Source organism: Globicephala melas, chromosome 17, assembly GCF_963455315.2.
Source record: "Globicephala melas chromosome 17, mGloMel1.2, whole genome shotgun sequence".
Taxonomy (NCBI): Eukaryota; Metazoa; Chordata; class Mammalia; order Artiodactyla; family Delphinidae; genus Globicephala; species Globicephala melas.
The window spans coordinates 27439951-27455556 of NC_083330.1; the positions used below are offsets into that span (position 1 = coordinate 27439951).

The window sequence follows — 15606 nt, forward strand, 5'->3', positions numbered from 1 at the left end:
TACTTCACTGATTGAGATCTGAGCTCCTAAAGAAGTTGATAATCTAGACTCTCTATTCATTGAATTTTATTTTCCTTACAGAATATTTTTCCCCAAGTATGAAACTAAATAAACTCTTAGGATGCAAAGAAATTAATAGTGTTAAGTCTATGAATTTATAATGAACATATGGCTAAGATTATTTTTCACTAGGTATTTTTATATTAATTATCATAACAGTTGTCTCCACTATTGATGTCAATAGATCATTAGATGTATTTATAAAATTGTTAATCAAGGTTCTAAATATATTCATGATGCTGCTGGAACATTTATCGAAATTTTATATTTTATTCATTTGGTTTCTAGAGGTTTTATCTCTTAATAAAACATGTTGTTCTTCATTTTTATCTTTATGGAGATTTGTAGAGATGGTCATGGAATATAAAAATGCATTCTTCAAAAAATTTATCCAAGATTATATGAGATAAAATGATAGAAAAAATCATCCAAGTTGAAAGTTTTAAGAATTAAGTAAATTTCAGTTTGATGATTGTTACCATTTGGTTTTTGCTTTACACCTGTTTGAAACTATGTTTGTGTTTTCTGCTAAATTACTTTAAACTAGACGTTTATTAAACACGCACCAAAGCCACAAAGTTTCATCTAGTTTCATGGCTACTTATGCCTCAAGGCAAATCAAAGGTATTTTGACAATTAGCTAATGGAAGTTCAATGGGAACAGCAAAGTTAAACAAAAAAAAGAACAGAAACAAGCTGAGGGTTTTGCAGAATTTGCTGATAGATGTGGGTTTATGAAACTGCTAACATTATAACTGGTGTTTTGGAAGAAAACCACTTCATTTACCAACAATGGACACTTAAGGGCATTCTCAGCAATAGAAAACAGGGCAGCACGTTCACGAAGTACAAAGTCTACATCTTTATTGTGGCATTCACCACATTTACTATGGTTAGCTGCAGGTTTACCTTTCTCTGCGATATCCTGGGAACAGAAACAGCGTTTATATCTATTTACCCAATACTTAGCACAGTACCTGGCACATTCTGTATGTTCAGTAATTATTTAATCAATGAAAGTGAATGATTTGTATCATCTCTATTTTCTTCGTAATATAACCATTATGTAATAGACATAAATAAAAATGGGCATTCAAGTATATATGTCCAATTTTTTTACTTCAGTTTCTATTGGGAAAAAATTCAGTTTGGATCTAAATAAGTCACATGCAATGATCAGACTTACCAGTTAATTAGTAATAAGTTCAAGTTTCCATTTTTATTTGTCCTTGCAGACCAAGCCTGGAAGCATTACAGTATTTTCTGGTAACAAATGGGAATCTGGCCAGCCAGTGATCTTTGCATTAGCATTCTAATAACCAGAGGCCAGTGTGCCATAGTGCTGTGTCAGAACTAATTTATGAAACTACATCCAAAGGCTCATTAAAATGGTCACAATTCAGTGACTGCCCAGTGAAATTAGACTACAGTTTCATTCCCATAACAGAGAATATTTTAACATACTATTAAGGACATATTTCAAGTGGTAAAACTAGCTTTGATTCTGTGAAGGGAAAAACAACAAGATAGAAAGCCATTTACTTTTGTGCAAAATTGGTTCCACTCTCAGATTTAGGCTTAAAATGCTTCAAATGGTCATATTTTAGAACATATACTTGCCTCTCCAAGTCTGGTGCATTTTTTCTCTTAGAGTAAAAGCATTTCTGGGCAGCTGTATCAAACCACAGGGTTGTGAACCTACATGGCCAAGAAATCTCAAGCAGCTCAGTTGAAAGTCGAATGTGTCTCCCCCACTGCTGCCAGACAAATCTCCCTACAGCATTTCTTTAATCATACATCTTCCCCCATGATGCCAAAACTCCTGGGGACTCAGAATATATTACTTTACAGGCTGCTTTCCACAGCCAAACCAGATTTAAGTGGCATAAAAAATGTGGCATCCGGGCTTCCCTGGTGGCGCAGTGGTTGAGAGTCCGCCTGCCGATGCAGGGGACACAGGTTCGTGCCCCGGTCAGGGAGGATCCCACATGCCGCGGAGCGGCTGGGCCCGTGAGCCATGGCCGCTGAGCCTGCGCGTCAGGAGCCTGTGCTCCACAACGGGAGAGGCCACAGCAGTGAGAGGCCCGCGTACTGGAAAAAAAAAAAAAAATGTGGCATCCAAAGTCTGGTTAAGAGCAATGACATAGTAGGAAAAGTTCTAGAACATGAGTCTGGTGCAGCTCCAGTCCAACTCTCAATCATCTCTTGCAGGGCAGGGGCAGGGTATCCCCTCTCCTACTAGTTCAGTGCCTGGCACATGGGCTGTACTCAGTAATAAAGACTGCTGTAGTGAAATGAGCTGATGATATTATTATGAAAGTCATTTAATTTCTCAGTATCACAAACATCTATATACGTGACATGGGAATAATGATCCCTGTTCTACTTATTTCACAGGATTGTTCTGAGGATCTAAACTAATAATAACTGCAAAAGCACTTTTTAGTGGTATGGTGCTTATACTAGGATAATGTATGGTTTTATGCATTAACTTGTCAAACATAACAGACTATTTTCTTTATTTCCTGAATTTTTATTCAATGGAACAGTAATGAATCCCTAAATCTTCCAAATGTGAAGGATAAAAGACTGAATGACTTTTCCTGGCAGTCTATATGCCATAGCTGAATTATTTAAACTTTTATTTAAACCTGGGAAAGGAAACAAAACAAAAAAATCCCAAGAATAAAGATATTATTTTTAATTAATTTAGGAAAATATTTCTTTTCATTTGTTTCTCCATCTAAAAAATAACACTGGTAATGTGGACGCCTTATTATACTGTAAATTAGACGTCACTTCAATATCAAGGCTAAATTTCTCTAGAAATAAGAGGATATTCCAAATTGAAAACATGGCAAAGAAATAAATGTGAAATATTTTTCTAATCATTTCAGGGTATCTCATAAACCAGTGTTCTGGGGGCACTCTGTTTTGCTGGATGTTAACAGGTGTGCTATCCAAAAGATACTCGCTTTCTCTCTCTTTTATATATATATATATAAATATATATACATATATATATATGAAAGCGTTTGAGTTAAACATAACTGAATGTTTCTGTTTTCAGAATCTTTTAATATGCATTACAAATACTTGAGAAAGGGATACATTATTGCATTTTTACCAAATTTATTTTACCGTTACTTATTAATTTGGCAACATTCTTATTAACACTTTCTAAAACATTGTTTAGATAAATACCACTTTAGGAAATGTTCTGACAAAGTGTGTTTGACTGGACACATTACAACCCACGCAAGGACACACATTCTGGCTTGTATGAATTTAGTTAACCGTTGGATCCCTTGAGCACCTACTGTATCAACAGCGCTCTGCAGGATGCTAACTAAAGGGCATAAGATGTTGAGTGAAGTTATGACTGCCTTTTAGAAGTCCAAAGTCAAAGGGAACAAACACTCAGTAGTCAGTGCTGTGGGAACGATGTAATGAAGTAAAATGGGAGTTCAAAGAGGGAGAGTCACGTCTGTTTGGGTGTAGAATTGGAGGTATCTTCCCAAGAGTCAAAAGCACAAAATGATTGAATGCTTTTACTGTCATCTTTAGTAGTACCATAACAAGGACTGGTCAAATAAATATATTTGCATGTGTTGGGTATCCTTTTCAAGGGTGATGCTTTTGAACAGTACCTGTCTCCACTTGCCTCATCTCATTTACCTCAAATCAGAATAGGTTCATCTCCTTGACTTTTTTTCAGTTCTGTGACTTTATAGTTATTTCTATCATGGTATTGACTTCACTTATTTAGTTTAAAAATAAAGAAGAAAAGAAAATTGATTAAATTTTAGAGCATTTAATATACTTTAAGTAATTTGCTATGAAAAGGTAGTTAGTAGCCCAACAGGATATTTTTCAATTATTTGAATCTGAAATTTAATATTAGAAGGATAATTTGAGTACATTTTAATTTTTTCCTCATACTTTTTCATGCTCACTTGAAATATTGAAACTTCAAAATAGATACAGGGTCTGTCTTATAAGCCTCATGGTTGGTTCTTACAGAGGCTCATAATGTCACATGAGAAAATGCAAATACCTCATCTCCCTCCATATGGAGGTCTGTTGTCTCCAGTCATCTCCTAGTCATGGGTAGAGCTTTAGCTCCCTTCTGCTGTATTCCTATGCCTGGACAGAGTTGGGGGAGTTTCTCTACACAGGTGTGATGTCTAGTGAACCTGTTACCAACCAGGGTTCTTGACCTCCTTAATCAATAGAATGTGATCAGAGGCCAGACAGGAAATTCAGGCAAAGCTTTACTGGGCCTACTTCTCTTGCTTGCTCGCTTGCCCGGGGTGGGGGTGGGCTGGGGAAGGGGTGAGGTCGGGCGAGCTGCTTACTTATATGGGGTGAAGGTAGGGGTGTGACCAGGGTTCAGTCCACAAGGGTGGCTTAGGGGGGGTGCCCACTCCTTTCCTTATGTTGTGTTCAAGGGCACGTGCAGTACCCTGCTTTTGCTCCTGATGCCCTGCTTTTGCTTCTGGCTCTCCAGAAGTGGCAGTTGGTCTTTTTGGTCTTTTTGTGTCTTGTTGTCCAGAATTTGCCCCAATTGTGCTTGCACACAATTATTTTTAGTCTCTTATAGTTTCTTTGTATTTTGTTGCTTGAGGAGACGTTTGTCCAGGTACAAATATTGCAGCACTGAAGCAAAGGGTCCCAGCTCCCAGCCTGTCTCAGACCCAAACAGAAACTCTTCAAGAGACTTCTTTCTAATGGTGCTTATCTAATTTTACCAACCCCCTCTATGAGAATATGATTCTAATACTAAAATAATAGAGTCCACCAGCTTGGTATATAGGTACATCTATAGGCATTTCTGCATAACAAGTAGGAATTTAACTAGGATTTTTTTGGTCCATCTCAAAAGAATTTGTTAAGAATGATTAAACTTACATCCTTTCTTGAGGATAGTATAAGATTTCTAAATATTAGTATTAAGTATGAATCTGTATGCAAACTCAGGAATTTAAGAAATAACACTTTATTTTTTGTATCTCAACATTTTACTCCAAAGTCCCTATCTTGTGAGAGTGGCAGAAAATTCAACCTTGGTCATTCTTCCTCTTGTCTTGCCTGTGGGTGCCTTGCACAGTGCCAGGACAATCAGGGAAGAAAGTCTCAGGAGGTCTCTCTGTAGGTGACCAAAAAGTTCAATGTTAAGAGGCCATTTACACTGCTTTTAGGCTTCCTTCAAGGCCAACAGCTCTTGAGATAATGAGAACCTGAGCCTTGGCTTCCAAATAAGCTGAGTTGTTCCAAAAACACAATTAAATCTTGTATTTATAAAGTTCAATACAAAGGAAATACTCATTCATCCAGACCCTGGCAACGCTTCATGTTCACTGATTAACTGAGCTCACTGCCCCCTGTCCCTTCTCCCCTGTCTACGTCCAGCCTCTCTCATCTCATCCCCGTCCACTAATACCAAGTTATAGATGATCTTCACTATAGCAGGGTAAAATATATAAATTTGCATATTTAAGCATACATTAATGCTTATATATAAACATTCAAAGAAAAATTATGCACGTGAACACTATTCAGTGTCTGTAAGGAACAAAGGTTTTCTGCATTTTCTGTTACCTTTGAACAGATGCTGATGTCTGGAAATACTGAGTTTAGCAACTTTCCATAGAAGGCTTTCCATTGTATGTACTGGTTGTCAAACTCAGAACCACTGGCTACATATTATTTCAAAAATGGATGTTACAATACTTGTTGATAGACTTAAATCTCAAGTTATTTTTTATTTACTTAGAATATTTTTATGTTTTCAGTTCAAAAGTAATGGAGTCTAAGCTAGAAACACACATATTGTGTCATGATATTTCATGGACGTGTACCCTCTAGCATCACTGTGAAGCTTATAAAAATAATAGAAATCTTCATTTGTTTCACTCACTTTTTTTGTTCCAACTCTGTCATATCTGAAAGGTTTAGACAGCCTAGATCTTGGTTGGGCCCTATTCCAAATTATACAAGAGTCAGTGTCTTTATAATTCATTCTCAGGACTGTCCTCAACTCAGAATCCAAAATAATTTCCCACTCAAATCAGATGTAAAGTTCTAATTGGAGTCTCTAACAATCTTCTCACATCCACTAATCCATCCTCCCAACTGCGCTTTGTTTCTTCTAGTTTCCCACTCACAATCTCTGCTGAAACCCTTGTTCACAAAAATCCACTGGCTCTGGTCTGAATATTTATCAACACGCACCTTACCATCTTTGTTACCAATATTTTTGTAATTCTTTATCACTTACTATCAAATTAAAAAATTGTGTATATATATTGAATTTAAATATATAAATAAAAATTAAATGTGTATATATAATTTATGTATATATATATTTATATACAATAAAATTTGTAATGTATTTGTTATACAAAATGATGCTATACTGTAAACTTACTTTCCTACTATCCGGTTTAAGAAATAGTACATTATGATTAACTTCGAAGTCCCTCAGATGTCCTTCCCAAGTCCCACACCCTTATCTGCCCCTTTAGAGGTAACCTTCATCTTGAATTCATTGCTTATTTCTGCTTTCTTTTCTTAGTTTTATTACCTGTATTTTCATTCCTATGCAACATATCGTTAAATTTGTATTTTTATTAACATAAAAGGACTCAGTCTGTCAGTTTTTCCATGACATTATTTTTTGCTCAGTGTCACATTCCTTGAGATTCATCAATGCATCAGTATTGTTGCCAATGGCTCTAAGTTTCTCTCTCTCTCTCTCTCTTTCTCTCTCTCTTCTGCTGTATAGTATTCCATTGTGTAAATATATCAAAATTCATTTATCCAGTTACCTGCCAATGGATATTTGTGTTTTTCCATGATTTTTTTCTATTTTACTGTACTGCAATAAACATTCTTGTACTTATCTTAAGGTACACACATTCAAGAGTTTCTATAGGGGCATGCCTCCTGGTTCATAGGTTTGAGCATTTTAAGTTTATTATAAAGTATCAAATTATTTTCCAAAATAGTTGTACTAATTTATGTTTATACCTGCAATGTATACATGTGTGAGTTGCTCACCAAAACCTCACCAACTCATGATATTGTCAAACTTTGTAAATTGTTGTAAATCCAATGGGTATCAGTTGTACATCATAGTGTTTTCATTTGCACTTACCATTACTACTGAGATTGAGAGTCTTTTCATGTGTTTATTCAGCATTCATATTTCTCCTTCTGTAAAGTGCCCCTACTAGTTTTTGCCCAATTTCCTATTTGGTGTTTTGTCTCTGTTTCCTATTAGAGGAATGAATACATATTCCGAAAACAAATCCTTTGTCAAGGATTCCTTCATCCAATTTGTGCCTTTTCTTTTCATTTTTTTTATGTGACTTTGGATGGGCAGAAATTCTTAATTTTAATGTAGTAGAATTTATCATTCTTATAGTCTAAGGCTAGTGTTTTTTATGTCTTGTTTAAGATTATCCTTCCATACTCTTATCTCATAAATATATTCTACTATATTTCCTCCTAAAAGTTTTATATTTTTGCCTCTCACATTTAGGTTTTTAATCCAATAAGTAATTTATTTCTCTGTGTGATGTAAGTTAGAGGTCCAATTTCATATGTGTTGTTGCAGCCTAGCTTTTACCCCTTCATCTGCTGTGCCAGCTTTTTCATAATTCAAGTATCCATACATGTGTATGTCAGTTGGGGGGTTCTGTACTCAGTTCCATTTTTTCATTTTCTTTGTACCAAAACTGTAGTCTTAATTACTACAGCTTAAAAATAAATCTTGATAAGGTAAATTTGCCAATTTTTTTTCTTAGGTATATCATGGCTATTTTGATGTTTTGCTCTATCATATAAATTTTAGAATCAACTTGTCAAACTCCACACAGACACAAAAAGAGTATTTGGGGATTTTATTGAAAATACATAGAATCAATAAATCAACTTGGGGAGAAATTAAATATTTATTATATCAAGTCTTCCAATTTCTCTTTTTATGTAAGGTAACTGTAAAATCCCCATAAACAGTTTTATAATTTTCTCCATAAACATCTTTAAAATTTTATAATGTATTTACCCTTAGTTACTTTATTTTTATGCTATATAAATGGTAAATTATATATTTAAATATGTATTACTATGTAGTGGTATGCAATTAAATTTTGTATATTGGCTTTAACTCCAACAAACTTACTAAACTCTCTTACTAATTGTAGTAATTTGTGGCTGCTTTGGAGTTTTTATGTGGACCCACATATTATCAGCAATTATGACAGTTTCATTTCTTCTTTCCCATTTCTGATGTTGCTTTCCTGTCTTACTTCACTGACTACAATATCCAGTATGATGTTATATAGAGTTGGTGATAGTGAATGCCTTTTTTTATTTTTTAACATCTTTATTGGAGTATAATTGCTTTACAATAGTGTGTTAGTTTCTGCTGTATAACAAAGTGAATCAGCTATATGTGTACATATATCCCCATATCTCCTCCCTCTTGTGTCTCCCTCCCACCCTCCCTATCCCACCCCTCTAGGTGGACATAAAGCACGTGGCTGATCTCCCTGTGCTATGTGGCTTTTAAATCCCTTGATCCTAAAGAAAATGTGCCCTGTGTCTCACTATTAAGTATGCTATTTACTATGGATTTTATATAGATACTCTTTGGGAGGTGAAAGAAGTTTCCTTCTCTTCTTTTTTTTTATTTTTTTTCGGTATGTGGGCCTCTCACTGTTGTGGCCTCTCCCGTTGCGGAGCACAGGCTTCGGACGCGCAGGCTCAACGGTCATGGCTCACGGGCCCAGCCGCTCCGCAGCATGTGGGATCTTCCCGGACCGGGGCACGAACCCGTGTCCCCTGCATCGGCAGGCGGACTCTCAACCACTGCGCCACCAGGGAAGCCCTCCTTCTCGTCTTAGTTAAGGATTTTCCCACATATGGATGTTGAATTAGATGAGCATATGTTTCCTATCCTTTAATGTTAAAGATGACTAACAAGAACCTACTGTATAGCACAGGGAACTCTACTCAGTACTCTATAATGACCCATATGGGAATAGAATCCAAAAAGAGTGGATATGTATATATGTGTAATTGATTCATTTTACTGTACAGCAGAAACTAACATAACATTGTAAATCAACTATACACCAATAAAAATTAAGTTAAAGAGAGATGACGTTGTATTTCATCTAGACATTTTGGTTGTTTTTACTGATGGGTGGCTCATCCATCCCCGGACAGCATATTTAGTCCCCTGTACAAGAAATAGAACTTTGCCTTTCTTTTCTGTCAGAATAATGTCCCTCACTTCTTTCAAAGTTTTCTTGAAGTTCACCTCCTTTAGATTTTCTTTTTTTATCATCCTCTTAAAATTTTAACTTTATTAAATCAAATTGTTTATGTCATTTCCCAAGCCTTTACCATCCAACCTCATAACAGTTTTACACATTTTTTTTAAGATTAGGATTGGTCAATTATTTGAAAATACTCTTTTGTCATGTACTTAAGCATCTTCTTGTCTTATCTTAGAGACTTTATTATAGTTTTAGTTCATGAAGACAAGAGATGTGCTCTTTATTCCTTCTGATCACCCCAGAACTCTGTAACTGCACATTCCAGTTGCTGAGTGCATTTTGTTGTTTCCAGAGTAAAGCTGGTATGCTTTACAGTTCCACCCTTCTAACACTTGGAGAAGACATCACCAAAGAAAATATAACAATTCCTCTTAGGAACAAAGCTTTATTCCATGAAAATGTCTATACAAACTGAGACGTTCCTGGCAAAACTCCAGATCAGTAGGATATCTCAATCTCTCTCTCTGTCTCTCACTCTTTCTATTTTTAGTAAGAATTCCTGATCCCCCACCTTGTTCAACATTTTTTTCATAGTACTTTTCACCTTCAGATATGTTATATAACTTTCTCATTTGTTATGTTTGTGGTTTAATATCTATCTCTCAAGCCCCCTCCCCATAGAAGATAAGTCCCACAAGGGCATGGATCTACCCTGTTTGGTGCATGATGTGTCTCAAACAGTGCCTGGCCTAGAGGAGTTGCTCAATAGATACCTGTGAATGAATTAATGGCATATAACATTTGCATAGACAAATGACAAAAATAAAAATACAACTTCATGATTTACTTTTCTCAAAAGGTTTAATATTTTCTTAATCAGTACTATTTTATTTTATGCTTTCAGATATCAACATGGCAGGAGAACCCAAACCATACAGACCAAAACCTGGAAATAAGAGGCCCCTTTCTGCACTTTATAGGTAAGTAAGCAAACACTATTTTATGATATGTAGTAGTGAAAAATTCTTTCAACTTTAAAAGGCAATATAACCTATAAGGAATCAAATATTTTGAAAAGCAATTCTAACTGGCATAAAGTACAGCAAAATGCTCGTGGCCAAAATATAAATACATCAAGCAGCATTGGCAGCGATCTTGCCTAACCTTTTCATCTTTGCTTAAACAACCCTTCTACAAGATATTCCTCTAATAAAATCTAATAAAAATCTCTCATGACTCTACCTAACAAGTGGTGGAAAGGTTAATATTTGTTAACTACTGCATGCCATGTACTACACATATTTTACATATGCTATTTAATTTAATTTAATTTTCACAGCAATCCTGCAATGTAGATATTGCTACTCTTCATCTTACAGATCAAGAGCCTGATATGCAGTTTCTTAGAGATCTTTCCTAGGTCACACCACTGATAAGTGATGGTGCCAATACTCAAACTCATGCTTTCTGATGCCATGCCCTGAGTTCTTTCCAACAGATCACTCAGCCTCTTTGTTACAAAGGACATGTTCATTTCATCTCCATTTCACCAAAAAACAAATGTAATCCTTCTCATTTCTCGAGAGGCATTAACTGTTCCTTTAAACTTTCCTCATATATTTGGATTTGAGTCAACTTAACACTGTGGTCTTTCTCCTCTACATGCCCCAGTTTATCAGTGTGTATGCCTATAATCTCAATTCCAGGTAGACGGAGTAGACTATACTTAACATCTTTATTGTTCTATATATACTTCTATTAGGTTACGGAAAATTCAGTTGATTTGGAGAAGACGTCAAGATTAAACTCATGGAAATTTTGGTTCCTTTAAAAACGGCCACTTTTAAAAAAAAAATAGTGCTCTGCCGCTAAGCCACATGTCCCACTTCATGTAGTTTTGCCATTGTTTTTTGTAATCTAAGTGCTGACTTTGCATCTCTCTCTGTTAAATTCCCTTTTGTTAGACTTAGCCAATTGTTCCAGGCTATTGAGATCTCCTATCATCCAATTTATTTGGTCCTGTCCCAGATACATAATCTTCATTCTGTCAGTGTCCACATCCAAAAAGCTAATGTAAGTGCTGAGCAAGGCCCCCTTTTTCCTGATGTCATTTGGATAAAGGAGAATTGAGTTATACATATCGAAATTGATTATATTCTGATATAGTAGAGCAAGAAGAGTGCTCAAAAGATAGTTTGGAGCTGTTTCCTTGTCTTTGTTCTCAGAAAATTAGAAAATCTCCTTTTCAGCCACTCACAGCTTCATTTCTCGAGCTATAAAATAAAAGGGTCAGAACTAGATGAGTTTTAAGGTCCTTTTCAAGCCTAATGTCCCAGGATTCTCGAATGTATGACCATCAGCGATCTTAAAAAATACATTGGAAATATATCTTAATTGCTGTTTTCGCTTTGGCTGTGTACATTTATTTAATTTTAATAAAAATTTTTATATAAAAAAGGAAAGCTACAGGACTTAACAATTGTTGATAATTGGTCATAAGACAGTATTTATGATAAAGGTCAGAGATGAAGTCATCAACAAAAGGCAAATGATGCTTTCTGTACCTTGTTTGAGGTAGAAGACAATGTTTAAAAAACTGAGAAATGCAAATAATTTTTGATCAGATTGATTTTAAAATTTATGCATAGAGCTGCAGCTAATGCAGAACGTTTGAAAAGTCATAATTTCAATTATTACCAGAAGAAGCTGTCAGTGGCTTTTATTCTCATCAAAGAGCTACCAGTGTCTGTGCGATGATGTTAATTTTCATATTTTCCCTGTTCTTGGAGTGTTTTGATTTTCTTACAAGAATAGAAGCTTATGACAAGAAACAAATGCCTTTTTAACTGTTATTTCTCTATTACTAAGTTTTGCTGAATTGTGAATTCAGAAGAATTAGAAGCAGAAGTTTATTTAAATCTGATATATTGTATACAAATCATATTAGTGGGGAAATATTTATTTATCCTATTTTCATCTGTTTACACAAAAGAAGGCTGGGATGTTATGAAATTGCAAAATGATAACAGAGGGAACAAAAGGGAGTGAACGTGCAGCCGAGAAAGCCCTTTCATACACGTGCCCTCATTCTTACATAAGCTTAATAATAATAATACTTTACTTTTATGTAGACAAAATGTGTTTTCATAGTCATTATTCATCTGTTCACCACAGAACTCCACAGGGTTGGTATTATTTGCCTTGCTTTATAGATGAGAAAACTAAGTTTCCAAGGCAATAAAGGATTTGCCCGAAGAAAGGTAACAAGATTAGGAACTGAGTACTGTTTTTCAGCTTTCAACTCTAAAGACCTTGCCACTTGATCACAACTCCCTGTATTTACTGCTACCATCTAAACAATGCAGATCCTAAAAAGCAGAGATCCTACCCACCAAAACCAATAATCAATTATGTTTCTGTCCATGATTATTATGCCAGCAGGTGGCAAAAGAAAGCCTGCACACTGTACATAGTATAAGAACAAGAGTTACCACCAATCTGTGTGATCATAGGGCAAAGGTTTTGAGATTCAAGTTCTTTATCTAACATAATAGTTGTATAATTTTTCTTGATACTGTAAAATGGAATAATTGAGATGAAAGCACTTAGCTCATTGTGGGGAATATAGTAGCAGCTTGAAAAGAGGTGGTTTCTGCTTTCCTATTTTTTACATCTTTGGGTCTGTTTCCTTATCTGTAAAATGAAAGAGCTGGAACAATTTCATTTGTTCATTCATTCATTCTTTCATACAAGACATATTTACTGTGAGTCTACTATGGTCTAAGCACTAAGGTGGCTGTTCTTCTAGACAAATGGCACAGAAAATGCCAAGGCTGAAGGACAAGGAGAGAGCAAAATAAAATAAAAGTAAACTAATTTTATGGTTATAGGTAACCTCTGATCTATCTTGTGCCCTAAACTACTATGTCTCTATATCTATTTACACTATTAGGGATGTCAGTGATCTGCTATCAGACTTTCTTCTTAACTTATGTCCATTTTACCTGCATCATCAACCACAAAGTAGTATTTACATAGAATATTCACTGAGGCATTGCTTTGATTTGTTACTTCTTTTAACAGGATTTTCAGTTTAGCCAAACAGCCTTCACTAAGATTTTGTCATGTGTTAAGTTAACATGGTACACATAGAAGACACAATTTTTAAAAAACTGAGTAAAGCTTTAATATATTAATATCTTATCCATGAGTTAGATATACATATATATAAGGAACATAAATGAAGTATACATACATTTCTATAAGGAAATAAGTGAGAGAGTTATAGATTCTGCCTGGTAGACAGGGAGTGAAAAGTCTGGATGCCTCTCGAGCAACTTCTGAACGCAGGCATTCACTCTGCAGACAAACGGGAAGAAGGGCATGCCAGCCAGAGAACATTTGCAGGGACACAGACACAGAGATGAAGATGAGCATCTTATGGCGAGAGCTAGGATAGACCACTCGGACCACCATGCTATGGTGACTCAGGCTGTCAGCATCCTTATCTGGCTGCTTATCAGACTAAGGACATTTGGCTTTTATTCTGCAGGCAACAAGGAGCCATTTTAATATGATGAGTGACTGGAAATGGGGTGTGAGTGAGAGTCACAGATACATCCAAGGTTTCTAGGGGAATGATCACATGATTCTGCCGAAGAAATAGGAAAGGCATGATGAGCAGCAGCAGGGTCATGTTTGGGGTTGGCGGAAGGAAGTAAAAAGAAATTATTGCAGTCTTGCACATGAATCCATAGAGAAAGACAATTCATTAAAATAGCACTTATAATGAAAATGTCTCCTATTAGAGGCTATTTGTAAATGACACATAATGAATCATTTGTGAACATTCCATAAATATTGGATCTAGTCCTAATGGTGAATAGCAAATCCATTCTCTAGAAAGAATATTGTAACTTTTAATAAATTGCTGCTTCAAATGTGCTTTGAACATTACACAGTGTCTATGGTGCTGTGAAATAAAGTGAGTTTCCCAGCATGCCAAGTTCCAATTAATGCTAAACAATTGCTAAATAAGAATAACTGTATGATGGTTTTGCTTCTGCTTGCAAAGGAGACAGACCTTTCCCCTCTGATGTGAGTAAAGCTGACAACCAGAGCACACAGATATTATTTATCAGAGCTGAACAGCACAGGTTTTAACACCAAAAGGAAACCCTCTGGGTCACCGGGAGCACAGCTCAGTAAGACACATAAAACTCCAAGTTTCATCCCACTCATTTCATGGATATTACTAGACATTATTCCCAAACATGGTTTTATTGTTGTATACAGTTGATTTTCAAAGCAACCTTCTCACCTCACAGAGATGGCCATGGGAATCAAGATTGCCAATGCAAGTACCTTTAAGACTCCTTAAGATTGTCACAGGGTAACCTATAGTATTACCACTTTAAGATCACCACACTTAGAGGTGATAGCCATGAATGCGGGTTACATTATAGGAATGTCAATGATCAAAAAACTTTCAGAGTGTGAACCGAGCAAGGTGACTCTACAGCAAAATATCTCTGGTAATTTGTTTACCACTTGACCTACATGAGTTCTATTTTCTTCCTTCGTGGTAACTCTGGCACATCATGGGAAAGGGGGACCCTCGGGTGACCCACAGTGTCTCATAGAACCTTGACAATAGAAATGAAAGCAATAGAAGCTAATTTCAGCTAATGCTAAATACCAAACATCATTATGGAGGAAAAATGACCCGGACATCTCCACTGCATTAACTTGCTCTGTTTGCTGAGAAATGTTTATCAATTCTCTATTGATTATTTTATTTATTTTACGTCTTCTTTTATAATGTCAAGGAAAATTCACTTTCAGAAGTTTAATCCTTCCAGTGTCAGTGCCTCCCTTTGCACTGGTAAAGGCTTCCATTTCACCTGCATAGTCAGGTGAGTCCACTCAGGAAGCTGTCTAGGAATGGGCTCTGTGGTTTTTAAATGGACTGTGAGGAGGACAGGGAAATGTATTCCTACCCCCTGCACTAATGCATCCTGTCCTGAAATGTATACAAGCCCAACATTGACATGCCTACAAGGTTCAACTTAAAATTCAGTTGTTGCTGGGTCTGTGTAGCAACTACGATCTCTTTTTGCTCCTGATCCAATCTTTCCTGGGCAACGAACTTACTATCATGAAAAGTGTAGTTGTCAATATCCACAAGAGAAACACACAAAACAGTGCCTACTTCCAAAACTCAAAGCTGAACATCCATATATCTGGGTAACTGAGG

At 35.9% G+C, this 15606-nt stretch overlaps 1 protein-coding gene across 9 annotated transcripts in view; it reads left to right on the forward strand.

The window, feature by feature from the left end:
• Nucleotides 1–15606, forward strand: part of RALYL (RALY RNA binding protein like) — an 822798-nt gene that overhangs the window by 627827 nt on the left and 179365 nt on the right. For all 9 annotated transcript variants that reach the window (XM_030839201.2, XM_060287608.1, XM_060287610.1 and 6 more), the window contains one exon: nt 10255–10330. In XM_030839201.2, coding sequence (XP_030695061.1) covers nt 10255–10330 — 76 coding nt within the window. The remainder of the gene's footprint in view (nt 1–10254; nt 10331–15606) is intronic.